The 16,945-nt window shown below is 52.9% G+C and overlaps 1 protein-coding gene across 3 annotated transcripts in view; it reads right to left on the minus strand.

Annotated features, from left to right (window-relative positions):
- The window catches only part of Piezo1 (piezo type mechanosensitive ion channel component 1 (Er blood group)), a 65,582-nt gene that overhangs the window by 30,887 nt on the left and 17,750 nt on the right, over positions 1 to 16,945 (minus strand). For all 3 annotated transcript variants that reach the window (XM_085681841.2, XM_085681843.2, XM_085681840.2), the window contains exon 2: positions 1,550 to 1,645. In XM_085681841.2, the coding sequence (XP_085537967.2) occupies positions 1,550 to 1,645 (96 nt within the window). The remainder of the gene's footprint in view (positions 1 to 1,549; positions 1,646 to 16,945) is intronic.

The raw sequence follows: 16,945 nt of genomic DNA on the forward strand, positions 1-16,945 counted from the left end.
AGGAGCACCCAGTGCCTAGGCTGTGTGTCTTGGGGGGATCTGACCGAGGGCCCCAGTGTTTGCCAACACACTGCCCAGGCTGAACTCCCTAAAATAACTGTCCCTGAATCCTCAAATCCTGCCCATGCTCTATGACCCCTTCTGGTTCCAAAGCACATTGAGCTGGGCAGGAGGTTGGCAGAATGATGGACCCAAAGGCATCCTTGCCCAATCTCTGTCCCTGTGTACATGTGACTCACATGGCAAAAGGAACCAAGGCAGAGGTGGGGCTGATGTCACAGCTAACTCAATGAGGGGAAACTGTCTGGAATCATCGGTCGCTGCCATCACGGAACATTAGGACTGAAGAGGACTGCAGGGCCATGGGACGTGAGCCAGAGATGCCCCAAAAAACAAGACGAGACAGGAAGCCGATCCCTGGAGCCCTCTCAAAGGGCACAGCAGGGCTCACATCCTGACTGTAGCCCCATACACCACTCAGTCCCACCTCCAGCCAGTAGGTGTGGCTCTCACCAGGGTGACTTGTTACAGAAACTGCTAGAAGCTCATTCTCCCTGGGGCCCCACACAGCGAGGCACACTGAATCCAGCAGTGCCAAGGATTCAAGTGCCTCCCCTGGGCCCGGGAGTCACAGCCAGCTCTGACCTTGCTGACCCACAGACATTGGATGTTATACTCGCTGTGTCTCCTGGGAGCAGGGTCTCCCCTGGATACTGCCACAAGCTGTAGACCTGGCCTCCCCACCCAAGCCCAGAGGACAACAGAGGGCCTTCTCTACTTCAGGTACACTAAGGGATGGATCACGGAACACTTAATGAACACCACAAAACGGACTCTGGGCACCTACAGCATAGCTGACCAGAGGTAGGATGAAGGGTCTCAGGAGGTCCTGCCCCTCTGAGACCTGCCTGGCCTGTGGTGCCCACTGTCCAGTCCCTCCTATGGACACAACTCTGGGGCTAGCCTGCAGACTGCCTATTGTCTGGAAGGCTCAAAAACAGGGAAACATATCCCTGCCCAGCTCAGGCCCTGATGGAGCCCACAGTGGTCCAATTCCTTACATAGCAAGATGGTCTAAGGTAGGGCCTGGCTTTCCAGGGTGATAGAGACAAGCTAGCCAGAGCCTCCACAGACAGAAGAAGCAATGTGGTCAAACCTGGAGCTTAGCTAGAAGATGGTATAGACCCCAGTGCAGATCCCTAAACCTTCTACCTGGAGGGGACACCAGGACCCGCCCATTCCCTTTGCTTTCTGACGGATGCTCAGCGACAGATGGGGGTCCGTGAACAACCCTTTCCCTGTCACCTTCAAGGATGATAGAGCTCCCGACCCCATGACAAGCAGTCATCAGGAAAACGAAAAACTGAACAGGCTACGAGTCTGCAACGAAGGAAAAACGCTCCGTCTTCTCCGTAGTTACCAAGCTGCAAACCTGAGCCAAGCCTGGGGTATGCAGGGCTTATCCGGATACCCAGCCCCCTACCCTGTGGTGAGGGCCCCAAGAAGCTTGGCTCCATCCTCACCCCCACCTCCTGCCCCTGCCCCTTACCTGGTATGCTGTGTCTTGAGGGGCCTGGAAGCCAGGGCAGCAGCAGCAGAAACAGCAAATAGACCAGCGAGAGAGCATTGAAGCGCGACAGGGAGGCTAGAGGGGAAACAAACGGTTAGTTAGTACAGCAGCAATAGGGGCAACTCTAACCCCGAGGGGCGGGGACGCAATACAGCCCCAGCACCCCTTTCTCACCCCTGCATACAAAGGCTTGTACATCACAGACAGAAAATCCATGTTCCCGTCACCAGGCGCACATGTTCCATGATGCCATACAATTCCCCCAACAAAATACATGTATTCATAACACAAGGTTCTGGCCATTCAATCTAATCCTACACACACAGAGCTCTGGAGTCTACTCCCTTTTAACTTACTTTTCCTTCTTTTTGAAGTTTTGTCTGTTGATTGGCAGGCAGCTCAACTGCTGTCTGGGTCCACAAACTATCATGTGGGAAGTTACCAGGACACGGAGGTTTCTGGCACCCCTCCTGGGTCACTGATGGAACTGAGTAATACTTAACCTAGCTTCCCACCACTCTGCCAGCATCTGCATCCCTATCTGTGCCAACAAACATCACAGCTTCCCTCTGGGAACTTCCCTAACGCCCATGCTGTCCCACACTGTCTTAGTGAAGTCTGCCAGGGAGGCCAAAGAACCTGATGCAGAAAGCAGATAACAGGGCTGGCCACTTACCCAATGAGTAAGTTTCTTCCCAGAAATGTGAGGTTTTTTTTTTCCAGGAGACAAGGTTCTGGGACCCTGTGCAGTTCTCAGTCCCAGGGGTACTTGGCCATTCTACCTGTCCTAGGCAGTACAAAATGAGCCAGACCAAAGGGATTCTACATTCTGCCTGACCTCAGCCACACAGAGCCACTCACAAACCCCAAGTCATCTCCTTGCTCCCTCTACACCTCAGGCAATTTCACCTCATAGAACCTGACTGTCCTAGATGGGTAGGGATAGCAGAACATGACCTAGGAGCCAGAGTGCATCACAAACCTCGATTCCCTCCTGAACAACACAATCCCAAGACCAGACTTTCTGTATCCAGCAGCACCAACCCTTACTTCAGTATCCCACTGAGAGTAGCCTCCTCAGGGGGCATCCTCCATACTCAAACCCCCCAAGTATGAGAACCATGAGTCTAACGACAGCTCTGGACAGCTAGGGATACCTGGAGTGTGCAGTACGTTAAAAATAAGCTGACAGGTCCCCTCCCCAGGGAATGGAGAACAGAGCGGCATTGCCCACTTTGGATAGGTGACTCCACGAAGGACACTTCTCTGTAAGCATGTCTGAATTCAGCCTGAACCCTTTCCAAGTCCCCCAATCTTCCTCGAGGACCAGAGTGGATATGGGTGTATCCAAGCTACCGAGGGCATCTGCTGCTTCAAGCAGGCTGAAGGTTTGGGCCGTGGGTAGCACTTCTCTCGGCTCTGAAGGGACTCCCTGGAGTCAGGGTGTGGCCTTTCTCTCACTATACACATTGGCTACCATGCACAGCTCGGCTCTCTTAAATCTGAAGTTTTCAACAAGAATAATATTTTTTTAATCAATCTTCTCTGGCCTGAGAGGCAGAAGGGCAGCGGGAGGGCAGTGCATTTATGGCGTAGTTTTCCAAAATCCCTCTGCTTTCCAGGGCTTCACATTCCAGCCCCACCAGTGCAGTCCAGCCCATCTCAGGAAGGCAGCGCTCTCCCCTCACACCAGCCAGGATGCTTCTCCAGTCAGGAGGATGCCCACCCAGCTGTCCGTTCACTCATCCATCTGTCCACCTGTCTATGCAGCCAGCCACCCACCCACCCATCCACCCACCCATCCATCCATCCATCCATCCATCCATCCATCCATCCATCCATCCATTCATCCATCCATCCATCCGCAGGTCCCTGAGAGCTTTCTCCCAACACTAACATTACAGGTCCTATGTCTGAGGATGCTGGTCTGGTCTGATATACCAGGAATGCCAGCGCTGAGCCAGTCCAAGTGCTCATGAGGGGTGGTGAACCCATGAGGGGTAGTGAACGTAAACCCATGACAGGGAGCTGGGGCAGAAGAACCAGTCAGAAAAGTGCTTGCCACATAAGCAAGTTCAGATCACCAGAACCCACATAAAGAGATCAAAAGCCAGGCAAGGGATGTTTCTCAGTGGCTTGCCACACAGGCCTGATGACCTGAGCTTGGATCGCCAGAAACCGTGTAAAGCCAGGTGTACTGCATGCACCTGTAATCCCAGTGCACCTGTACTAGGAGATGGGCGGCAGAGAAAGAATCACCAGACGCCGTCAAGCCAGCTAGCCTGGCAAAAGCAGCAGTGAATAACACAGAAACCCTGTTTCAAACATGGTGGGCGGTGAGGACCAGCCCCCAAGGTTGCTCTTTGGCGTTCATGTGCATGTGTGACATGTACGGTCCCATGTCACACATGTAACTTACAGATACACAGACACACTTAGATTATGTATGATAGATCGATAGACAGAGGCATAAAAGGCTGTGTGGTGGTACAGACCTGCAACCTCCGTGCTGGGGAGGTTGTGGGAAAGAGCGATAGGTGGATCTCCAGAGCTTGCTGCCCAGTCTAGCCAACTAATGGACTGCAAAAATAAGGTGGAACATGAATAAGGAAGACGCCTGGCTTTGGCTTCTGGCCTCCACAAGTAGAGCCCAGAAGGGGCAGCCAGTGTGGAGTGAGAACCAGGAAGGCGCCTGGAGGCAGAAGGGCAGGTGTTACAGGAGGCTGGAGCAGCGACAGTTGCTCTCCCCTGCAGCCGGCTTGACAAGCTTAAAATCCGGACCCTGCGGCTCTTGTGTGTAGTGGTGGTGGTAGTGGGGGAGGGCTAGAGTTCAACCGCTACCGAATGTGCTGGCCAGCAGCGACAGCGTGACGTGAGGATAACGCCCCTGCACTACACACTCAAAAATGGGTTGAGACGGCAAACTTTGTGAACTTGTTTTTCCAGAATAGATAAACGAATGGTGTTCAAAGTCTGTGAAGGATTCCAGAAGTCAGAGCCCCAGGACGGCAAGTGGTAGAGACAGGTCCATGCCTGGTCTACTGGCAACAAGGAAATGTGAAATGAACCAATGAGCTTGAGCCCTGACCTCCCCACTACTCCCAACCCTAGGTGGGGCCAGGAGAAACCTAAATAATTCTATGTGCCAAAGGTAGGAAATTTGAGGTGAGGCACCAGGTTGAGGGTCACGCCCCACCCTGAGGGCCATATTCCCTGCCTCAACCACACAGATCAGTACCGGAGAGGCACAAGCCCAGAGTTCTTTCCTTCCTTCCTTCCCTTCAGCACAGAGCTGGCCCTAGCAGGGCACAGCTGAATAAAGGCTACATCTAGAGACTCACCTTCACACCAACACACAAACAGGCTCAGAAAGGTATGGGGCAAAACATGAATGTCTTCCAGTGTCTAGGGAGCTAGGGTGTCTTGGAAGGTAGCCACCCACACCCCCAGAGCTGCCAGCCTGCTGTGGACTGTGAGACTCAGGTGCCTGGGTCTGGCTGGCCCTCCTGATTCTATCAGCCGCTACCAGCCCTATGAGGGGGTTGCTCTGAGCAGACAGCACCTAGTCATCTCTGGAAGATGTGAGTCGGGAAGATTGGGCCTGCGGCTGTAGTGACTGCTGTGGATGGAGCAAGGGAAGCGGCTTTGTGAGGTTTTTTTCCCCAGCTATCATCCCTCCCAGATTATCAGGCCTCAAGAGCTGTACGGGGTAAGAAGCCAGCCAGAAGAGTGACCCGTGGGCCAGTGTGGAGCGAAGGCAGAGTGGAGTACTCAGATGAAACCCTAGCTTCTGGGAGGGGAGGAAAGAGCACTAACAAAGCAGGCTGTGACGGTGCCGGGGCTCCTAGACGCTCCCCTGTCCTGACGGGGTTGTTGGTTGAACACATTGATGTGATTGTCATAACCATGGCTTTAACTGAGCCAGAGGCATCTGTGACAGGCAGCCTGGAGGGGCAGCCTTGCTTTTTTCCTTGAAGGTTAGCTGTAGCTTCATTGCTGGAGAGGTCATGGGGGACAAAGACATTCCTAAAAGAGGACAGAGCCTCAGCCAGATCTGGTGGAGCTGCTGAGCAAAGCCTGTGATTTCACAGGAAATAGGCTTTTCCTGAGCCAGCAACAATAGGACAGACAGGCAGGAAGGGCCCCTTGCAGGCCAGCACATGCTTAACCCTTTACAGACGCTCACCCTACAGCACAAAGCAGAAGACCCTTGCTAGCATCCACTCTGGGGTCCTCAACCCATGGCTGGGGTTACTGACGACCATGGGATGGTCCCCTGGCCTCTGAGTGACCCAGAGCAGAGCGGACCTCTGCTCTTAGTGGGAACTGGGTCAGGAAGGGAGGGTTAGGAGGTAAGAGGACCACACACAGACTCCTAGAGTGTTCCACACAGAGGCTAATTACCACCCCTCCTCCTACTGTATGCAGGAAGACAAGACCGGCCTGCAGATATGGCTGTGAATGGGACCTCAGCTACTCAAGATCCTGGGAATATGTGGTTTCTAGGACATCCCCAAGCCTGGCACAAGTTCTAGGTGGAAGATGAGAATTCATGGGGCCAACCTACTCCCCATTCAGCTCTGTCTCCGCTGAGGTGCAGAGCGAGCCAAGCAGGACAGCACAGAGAACCAGCATGCATGAGCATCCCATATGCCTCTGCTCAATGAAGCCTCATAGCGACCCCAAGGAAATGCCAGACCCATTTGTTAATGGTTCTGAAAATGGAATGCAGCTTGAAGCAGGAGGTTGACTGGGCGGTGGCGGTGTGTGCCTTTAATCCCAGCACTCGGGAGGCAGAGGCAGGAGGGTCTCTGTGAGTTCAATGTCAGCCTGGTCTACAAGAACTACTTCCAGGACAGCCAGGGCTGTTACTCAGAGAAACTCCGTCTCGAAAAAACACAAACAACAACAACAAAAAGCATGAGGCTGAACAGATGGGAGTTTCCCTTGCCACAGCCAGTGCTGGACAGACAGCAGGAAAGGTGTGTGAAGAGGCAGCTGTGGTCAAGACCAATGGGTCCCTTAGGGTGCTGGGCTATAGCAGCAGGGGCAGAATATAATGAGGGCTCACACAAGGTATCCCCGTCTGCACTGACATAGGAAGCTGACTGGCTCAGGCAGAGCCTCAAGGAAAGGTTGGGCGTGGAAGACACACTTCAGCCCTACTACCATGGCCCAGCAGACACAGGCGTGAGTGTCTGATATAATTCCCCACCCCGCTATTCTCACTCCTACCTGCAGAAGAGAGCAATGAGGTATGGATGGTCTACCCTTCCAGCCACTAGGCTGCCTGCCGCTGAGAACAAAGCAGAAGGTACCGGCGAGACAAGCACCTTCAGGTCAAAAGGACCTGGGGGACAAGGGGAGCTAGGCAGAGGCATTGGTAGAGAGCCCAGGCTAACCCAAAGGACGGCAACCCATTTCCAGGGCAGGGCAAGGCAGGACCTGCCTGAGACAGTGGGTCAGCCACAGTCTCAGCCCTGGAGGAAGTGGTATCTAGATTGGCAAGGAACTGTAAGGCAGACCAGATCAGGGTCTGGAGTCCCTAAGGGCAGCAGCCTAGCTATGCAACATCCTCGTTCAGGGGTAGAGTAGAGGCAGTTCTGAGAAAGCCTGGGTCCCGTAGATGAGCTTGCTGTCTAGAGAGCCATAGCTGCCAGACTGGGAGAGGCTCTACAAGGTGTGTTTGAGGCCCTCAAGTGGCCTATGCACTCAGAATACTACTTCTCGGAGGGACAGCATCTGCCCCCTCCCATGGCATTGCACAAAGGTCTATACAGTGCCATGCTCAGCCAAGTGTCTGGTAAAGTCCTGGGATGGGTATCGGTCCCTCAAGTATCCCTGAAAGCTGGGGTTTTCAAGGATCAGAGACAGGGATCAGAGAAAGCAATCTCCATGCCTCAAAGTCCATCTGACAAAGGCCCTGGACACAACAATGGCCAGCACTGACCACCACTGGAGCTGAGCAGCTGGCAGATCATAAGGACCTCTGAGTGTAGTCCTGCCCCTAAGCTCTGGGCACCTGCCCACACAGTGTACACAAAGAGCCTAGTAACCAGAAGCTGTGGTAAGTGCCCGGGGGCGAGTCCCTGTTCCTCGTGTGATTCGTGTATACTTGTAAGAAGGAAGAATTGAGACAGGCAAAAGATCTTTCAGGACAAAAGAAAGACCAGGATTTTCAATCTGTAGTCACAGGGGCCGAGGACCGTTCTGGGACAGGAGGAAAGCACACGTGAGGTGAGGAACCACCGCAGCCCAGGAGCCCACGATGCATCCTTGGGGTGAGCAGAACCGTGTCTAAATGAATTCTGAGAATGGCCACTTTAGAGGGCTCTGATCTCTGCATACTGGGGGAGGCTCGGTGGGGCCCTTCAGAGTGGGGGTGAGGATATAGTGCATGCTGGGCACAGCAGGGAGGCGGGCGTCAGAACAGGGTGATAGTAGGAGATTCTAGAAGAGGTGTGGAGAGCAGAAGTGGAGCACCTGGGTGGAACCCTACCCTTCCTCTTCCCTCTTCTGTAAAAAGTGCCAAAGGGCTGGTATCAAAAGGGATGGGCTCTAAACCTGGTACTGTGCCCAACCCCTGGGGCTGGGAGCCTAGGACAATAGGAACAACGGGCCTTTGGGTGTTGCCCAGGACAATAACTGACCTTAGTCCACCTAGTCCTACTCCAGTGGATGGTTTGGGGGCAGGAAAGTCCAGAGCCAGTCCATGTGAGTGCCACAGACTCCAGCCACCCCAGAAGATGCCTCACGGAGGCCTGGTCAGCTAGCCCAACCGTCTCCATTGCCCTAACCAGCAAGGTGGGAATATGTCCCCTCCATCCCTTGGCCTCATGCCCACAACCCGGCTGCATCCCCAGGCAGGGACTGCTCTTGCTTCTCCTCCTATGGTTGTCAGTCAAGGGACAACGGTGCTCTCGGGCTCCACGACAGAAGCAGGCTTGATATCTTGCCCAGCATTCAAGATCCTTATTGTAGGCTCTTGTGTGACCACCTAACCTTGTGATTCTTCTACAAGCCAGTGTGCTGTCTGCGGCCCAACCTTGGCTGGCGCAGTGCCCTGGCCTCTGCTCTGTCTTCCTGTTGTCTCTCGCTCAGCTCACTGAGACTGGTATCTATCACACTGGCCTACAGAAACTCATGCATAACTGTTTTTCCTCCAGCATCTGCCAGGGAACAGCATTTTGAAAACAAACAGTTCACTGCCACCACTCTAGGTAACGTGGAGAAACACAGCTGTGGATCTGTAAGAGGTAACAAGCCCAGCCACCAGAGCCACAATTCAGCCACACCCTTTGTGTCCACCAGTGTCCCAGGCCAAGGGGCATACAGTACCGGGGACCCCACAAATGGGATACCCCTTCTGCAAAACTAATGCCACAGGGCACCTGGATTCCTCACGACTGTTTGAAGCCACAGATAAGCCCAACCTATCTCACATTGCTTAGTCGTTCTTTGAGTCCCAACTGTCCCCACCTATGGGACTCCTGCAGGCATATTGTTCTGTATATAGCACCTGCGAGGTGACATACACTTCTGAGAAAAAGATATAGACATGGTAAGCCAGGCTCATCCATGAAATCCTTTATGTAAAAACTAAAACGTAAACTAGAGGGCTACAGAAATGGCTTAGCAATTAAGAGCATTAGCTGCTTTTGCAAAGGATCCAGGTTCAGTTCCCAGCACCCACATGGTGGTTCACAACCTTCTGTAACTCCAGTTTCAGGAATCTAATGCCCTCTCTTGGCCTCTGCAGCACCAGGAATGTATATGGTGCATGCATGCGTGTGTGCACAACATGCTCGCGCTTACGTGCACACACACACACACACACACACACGCAGGCAATAAATCCATACATTTAAACAAAAATTTGAATTGAAAATAAATAAATAAAACTCAGCAAAAAAACTGTCCATGTATCTGAACTTTGTAAATAGACAGGAGGGCTCAGTCAGAGAGTCCCCAAGATCTCTGCAGAAGGGGGTCCCTTCTCACTAACACTTTTCCTTGGTACTCGTTAAAATGGTTCACTGTGTTAAAAGGTCAAGCCTATGGACCTGAGTTTGATTCTCGGGTCGAACACAGTGAGAGAACAAACTCCCAGAATCTGTCCTCAGACCTCCACAACCTCATTGTGACACACCCATACCGCAAACACACATACACACAAGATAAAATAAAACTAAGTATAATTTTTTTCAAAAGCTGGAACTTCACATCTCTTTTTCTCACGAAAAGAATGTTGCCAAGGATTACTAGAATGGTTCACACATGAACTGACTGGAAAAACAGTCTGCAAAGTGTGGTCAGGCCTGGGCATCTGGCCCTGTCTGTCCTTCCCAGAAGTGGGTAGGGCAGGGAAGGCCACAAGCTGTCTTACTCCCAGGGCACATAGCGGCTAACAGACTAGCATCCTAGTTGGGCCTGGTGGCTCAGGCCTGGGATCCCAGCTACACAGGATACTCAGTAAGGATGTTCCCAAGCTCCAGTCTAGCCTGGGAAACCCAGCAAGATTCTGCCTCAAAATAAAAAAGGGCTAGAGACTAGGTGTGTGTGCCTATAATCTTAGCACTTGGGAGGTTAGGACAAGAGGGTCAGGTGAGGTCACCCTTAGCTACCTAGGGAATTCAAGGCCGGCTTGGGTTATATGAGACCCAGTTGCAGATGTGGCCCAGGGCCTCAGTGGTACAGTACTTGCCTAGCATGTGTGAAGTTCCAGGCTCAGCCACCCAGGACACAAAATACATAAATGAATAGTAAATAAACCACACGAGAAGCCAGATCTCCAGACCTAGGTTAGTGTCCTGCTCGACCCTGCCTTATGCTATGCCAGTTGGCTACACGGAGTGCAAGGGGGGACCAGATGACTGCTGCTGATCAAAAAGGCTGCAAGACCGGGGGTCCTGATCCACACCCTGGCTGCTTCCCCACAACCCACTGGAATTTCAAGATGCCTGTCTGCCTTATTTGGGCTGGGTTGCAACCATAAACACTTCTGTGTGAGGCTTCTGCCAGTGGGTGGGGCCATACAGAGGAGGAAGAGGTAGGGGGAGGATGTGGCAGAGGATTCCGGAGGCAGCTAGGTCAGCTCTGCTTTTTGCTGGAGCAACTCAGACTATGGTGTCAATCAAGCCCATTGACCACACCTGCCACTCCCAGGGAGGCAGAGAACAAAAACTTATGGCTAACCAGGCCCAGAGGGCTCTGGTCAACCTCCCGTCCTGGGAGAGGAGGGTTAGTTCAGTCAGCTGAGGGAGGGCACATAAGGAAGCCAGCTGCCCGGATATGGACCTAAAACTTGGGACTATGGCTCGTGTCTAGGTTAGTATGTGCAATGGGAGCAGATATCTAAGCCCCCCGAGATCAGGACCAGCGGAGCTAGCAGGAAAGAGGGGAGGTCTACTCTGCAACTTCCTTTGGTCTTTTGAAGTTGTCCTCACTCCTCACTTGTCACTTATATAGCCCCAGGTCGACACTGAGCCTGGCAGTCATGTGAGCTCCCCATAAGAAGAAGGCCATGGGGACCTAGGCCCTAGCTTCTGCACCCAAAGCCCACTCTACCCACACCAGCAGAGACTTCAGGCCCTTGGTAATTGCAGAGCTGGCTACACACAAACTGTTCACAGATATATTTGATCTGGCTGGCCCATCCTTGGTGCCATTCCTGACCTGCACTAGGCATGGCTGGAAACAGGGAAGACAAGGGGTTTGAGAATGCCTAGCCAACATCTCTTCAGGGTACAAATTAGCCTTGGTGGTGCCCAGGAATGGTTTCAAAGCACACTGGGGTCACGGAGATCTAAATATACCAGGACTTTCATTTTGCTAGAGAGAAAACTGATGAGGCCCATGGGAGAAAGCTGAGACCACAGGGCAGCAGCATCAGGAGGGCACGTGGACCAGTCCTGGGTGAGTGAGCGGAGGGGTCAAAATGGGAACTGCCCCAGCCTGGCCAGCGAGGGTGGAGAGAGGCACGGGAACACGGTGTTACCTACTTGGAGCCCAGCCAAACAGCTTGGGGCTCTGGGAGCCCTTGGAGCATTTAATTACCACAGTGTCGGGGTTTAATTAGTGTGGTGTCTGGGAAATGTGGTTTCATGGCTCATCTGACCTGCATGGGGCAGGTCGAGTTATCCCAGCTCTCCCTCTGCAGCACCGCAGTTAGACGGTCAACGCTGAGGGTAACCAACAGTAGAATAAACAAAGGGACCCCTACCCAAAGAGGAGCAGGGCACCTATCATCACATACTCCAGTCTGGACAGCTAGCCACCTTTCTTTGCTTCTCTCAGCCCACAGTGACCTTGTGATACTTTGAGGAAGTGGCAGGGCAAGAGGGGACTGGGTGCAGATAAGGTGGCTGTGCGGGTGACAGAGGAACAGGAGTCCCAAGCTGAGTATGGACACGTGGAGGAGGTGGGAGGGATGGCCGCTTCCCAGGCAGCTGGATGTGGCCCGCAAGGCACTGGTTACTAGTCTCTCGGTTTCTCCCTAACTTGGGGTAACCACAGCACCCACTCATAGGCGAGCAGATCAGAGCTCCTGGAGGAGGCGGTTCCCTAGGAGACCGGCAGGAAATGGCTTGGTATTTGAGCCCTAGCCCTCACCAGGGAGAGGTTTGCCTTCTCTGCTCTCATCAGGCCGAGAAGGCAAGGATGGCACAAGCTACTGCTGGCAACCTGGCAGGGGAGACAAGTTGACATAGAGCTGTTTGCCTCCCATCCCAAACTTCTCAGGACAGCCAGAGACCAGAGAGGCAGAAAAGAGGAGAGGAGACTCACTGGACCATGATTGGCTTTCTTACAGCAGAAGCCAGGTTGGTCCCTGTCAGGCAGCTACACCCTGCCCAGGGACCCTGCTACAGACTCTCGGCAAACAGCTCACATGGCCTATCATACAGAGGCACAGTCTGTACTCCACGCTAGTCCCCTGGAGCTTTGGGACTGGAGCCACCCCAATGACCTACCCACAGGAGACACCTAAGAGAGCTCCAGGGCACAGGGTGGACCACATTCCATATATAGTAATCCAATCCTCGCCACCCACCTGTGAGTCGTTCCCTTCCAGGATGGAGGAAGCCGGCCATATCTGCAGACATCTCTACTGGCTGCCACAGGTAAACAGGCAGGGTGCAGCATGGGCAGGGCCCCAGAAGTACATGGGTCCAGATAGCCCCTATCCCATTTGGGAGGGAACTAGGCCTGCAGAACTGTCTATGCTGAAGATGACACCTTCCTCCCAGACCACCTGCAGTTCATGGGTCTTTGGTCTCAGCAGGAAGCCCAGCTAGGAAGGGGCCACTGCTTGCCTTGTACAGGGTGCCATTGACAAATTTAGCCTCAGACCTAGACCCTTAACACACCGTTGAGCTCTCCAGAGCCTAAAGCAAGCACAATGAGCCACTCCCAGAGCCTCGACGGGGGTCAGCCCTGTCCAACGCCCTCACTTGACCACAAGTCACCCCTTTCCAGATCCTAGTTATTCAAGACTCCCAGGGACAAGAGTTCCCATTATCTTGAAGGAAAAGCGTGTCTGGGCCTCGCAGCTGAGACGTGAAAGGTACAGAGTTGGCCTGCAAAGGCATCATGTGATTTATACAGGGCAGACAAGCAAGGACCCAGCCATCTACAGAAGGCTTTTCTGGGTAGAGCCTCCCTTTCCCTACACAATGCACTGTCTGTCGGACAGGGGAAACTGAGGCACAGTGGGCTTCAGTTGTTCTTCCGGACACGGAATTCAGACTAGGATTGTCTGAAGAAACAAAATAGAAACAAATAAACAAAAGAACCAGGCCAGGACATGATCGGTTCCTTGATCCGCTGGCAACACGTACACATGTGCCTTGGGCTCTTTGCTCAGAACACACAGACCCTGGGACCCCGCTATACACACCCCACCTGGGCATTCACATGACTCCAGGTTAGTATGGTCAGTGGTCAATTTCAATTCCATAATTCTCCAACTAGGGACACCTGAGAGCGTCACAGTGGGTGCCGCGGAAGAGGCAAACTGAAGCAGGCTGGCCATGGACACTGCCTCAGGACCTGAGTTTGGGTGTGGGGCCTGACGACACCTGGAGTTCCAGGCTATGATTCAAAGCGGCCCAGTGCCCACAGGTTAAGTTGCAGCAACAGGGTGAAGGTAGCACGCTGAGCAAACAGGAGCTCCTGAATGCCCAGTGATGGCATCAGTTGGGCCCCAGGAGCTGCGGGCTTTGGTGACTGCTTGCCTGAGTAAATAAGGTGCTCCTTGGTGAGCAGAGCTGGCTCCAAACCAACGGGTGAGCCCCTGAGTCTCGATGAACCTGGAAAAGGCAGTTGTGGCCCCACTTTCTCTCTCAGGGAGGGCGTGCTCTAATAAGTCATTTATGGGGGGGGGCTTCCTGGGCAAAGCACTGAGCACCTCCATTCACTGGCTGGGCCGGGAACGGGGTCACCACAGGCAATTTCCCCATAGAGTGGACAGCACATTCCAGAAGCCTCTTGAACCACACTGATTAGCATGGAGGGCTGGCCTTGAGCTCTGGGTAAACAACACAGTTCCTGACCTGGAGGCACTGCCCCCAGAATCCTAAGCTGCCAGAGGCAAGATTCTTCACTGCCAGCTCTCTCAGCAGGGTACCGAGAGGCTTAGGAAACCTAGACAACACTTGGGACTCTGCAGTATCAGCCCCCTGGCCTTCTGAGTCAGTAAGAGATCCAGATCTTCCCTCAACACTAGGGAAGTTGAGGCAGGAGGATTATTGTGGGTTTAAAGCTAGCCTAATCTACATGGGAAGTGTCAAGTAAGCTTGGGATACAAAGTTGAAAGCCTGTCCGAAAACAAACAGAAATGATACGGGCACCCTCAATACACAGGGCAGACTTGTTCTGGGACCCTTAAGGGCATGGGGCACGGTGCTCAAGCCCTTCAATAAAATGGATTGCACAGAGCCTGTGGCCGTCCTCCCTTCCCCAGTACTCTAAGTCACCTCTAGATGACTTATGACACCTAACACGACATAAATGCAGCGCATTAGGCTTAGCTGTTCAGGGAATAATGACAAAAAAACAATCTGTACAGTTTCGTAGGGAGGCAATTACCATAACCTCAGAGCAGGGGAATGAGACTCGAGGTCCACGGGTGCAGAATTTGCAGATATGAGGCCCAACAACACAGGAGTTCCCAGTGGGTCATGTGGCTACAGAGCAGATATAAGGAACAAGGAGAGCCAGACATGGCGGCGCATGACTTTAACCCAGCGATTGGGAGGCAGAGGCAGGCAGATCTTGCCTGGTCTACACAGTGAGTTCCAAGACATCCACAGCTACACAGAGAAAACCCCGAAAAAAAAAAAGAAAAAGAAAAAGAAAAGAAACCCCCGGGGGCGGGGGGAGGCAAGACCCATCCTTAAGAACCCATGTTTTCCCAGGGCCATGGTGGACAATAAACCAGTACATATAGGAGCGTCACAAGATGGATTCCCGGGGTGCACTAAAGCTAGGCATGGTAAGAAGATGGGCCTGAACTGTGGGACTTCAGTAGACAAAGCTCCAAGTGCAAAGATGATGGGGCAGGGCTTGCAGTGAGGCACACCAATCACCGAACGGGATCCCTCATTAGGCACATGGCCATACATCCCACTATCTGTTTTACTATGCCCAGATTAAGCATATCCATCCTACAGAGCACAAGTCCTCCGGGTGAGGTTTCCAGCCCTGTCTCACATGAGAACCCATGAAAAGGCGGAGCCTCAAGTGTCTCAGTTGCTTTTAACCACTGTGACGAGACACCATGACCAAGGTAACTTATAGAAGAAAGTTTACTGGGGCTCACTGCCAGAGTCCATGACCATCCAGGCAGGCACGCAGGGACAGCACTGAAGCAGTAGCTGAGAGCTTCCATTTTATCAAAAAGCATGAGGCAGAAAGCTGACCAGGAATAGCAGCCTTTGGGAACCTCAACGCCTACCTCCAGGGACACATCTCCAACAAGGCCACATCTCCGAATCTTTCCCAAACAGTTCCACCAACTAGGGACCAAGTATTCAAACACATGTGCCTATAAAGGCATTCTCATTCAAACCACCAGTCCTAGGGTGCTCTCCCTGAGCTCCCTTGAGGAAGAGAGGCAGGGTACAGGCCACACTTCTAACTAACTAGCTCTGCCTGCTATAACGTATAAATGCACAGTATCACCAGCACACCACCCAGAACCACAGCTGCCGGCAGGACACGGAGACTATGGCCAGCTCTGATTAACTCCACCTGGAGCAGTTTGTCCCGGAAAGGTGTGGGCTCCACAGGAGCTCGGTACCTGGACACCCTCTGGCCACTGTTCATTAGGTCCCTGGTTTCCTTCTAGCTGTGGGTACCTGACCTAAGTAAGAAGCTCCAGCCCCCTCACATTGCCATGTAGCTCTGGTTGAGATTCCAGGTTGTGCACTGACTCAGACCACTGAATCAGCCCTGTGATTCACCATCGTGCCTCGTGGCCCATTCAGTCTTCCTTATGTAAGCTGTCCAGGGCCTGGTGATAGGCCATCCAGCACTACAAGGCCTCTCCGGCACCTCGGAGGAATGTCACCTGACCACCTCTTGCTGCAAGCACAGCAGGAAATAGTCACCGGCCCAGTTAGTCCCTGGTGAGGGAAATCCCCTGACCAGGCACCCCCTTCCCAGCCGTGGTATCTGCATCCCTTCTGTGTTTTCAGCAGGAAAGTGGTCTCTGGTCCCCTCCTCTCCCAGCCACACCTTGGTAAATGGCAGCATTGGGCAGATGGACAGATAACATAAACAGAGACGGTAGGTAGTTGATACAGAGATGAAGATGGATGGATGGATAGATGGATGGATGGATGGATGGATGGATGGATGAGTGGATGGACAGATGACAGATGACAGACAGACCATAAGCAGATAGGTGATAAAGACAGATACAGGCAGCTGGAACACACCTTTCTGAGATTGCAACAGGTGACCCCTTCCTAGCCCGAGCACCCCAACATGGCATCAAGGGGGAGCAGCATGAGATGGGCCCAAGTATGACCAGCCAGCAAGAGGCCTGGACCCAAGTGCTGCTCTTAACAGCTGTGACCACAAGCAAGGTGACAAAGTGCTGGGCCCCACACGTACTCTGGAAGGTGAATAATCCTGTAAAGTGACCAAGGGAGAAATCAACGATAGCAGCTCTAACAACCAGACTGGTGGCCATACCTGGTCCCACCCCAACAGTGCGAAGAAGATGACCATTGAAGCCTCAGTTTCCCCCTTTCATGAGAGACCCCTGACCAACTCTCAGAACACTTTGTGGTCTTAATTTTTAAGAGTTTAAAATGAAGAAGGAAAGGGGGACGCACTCCCTGCTGTTACGCGTTCCCTATCAGAACCAAA

This window comes from Myodes glareolus, chromosome 22, assembly GCF_982192425.1.
Source record: "Myodes glareolus chromosome 22, mMyoGla1.1, whole genome shotgun sequence".
Taxonomy (NCBI): Eukaryota; Metazoa; Chordata; class Mammalia; order Rodentia; family Cricetidae; genus Myodes; species Myodes glareolus.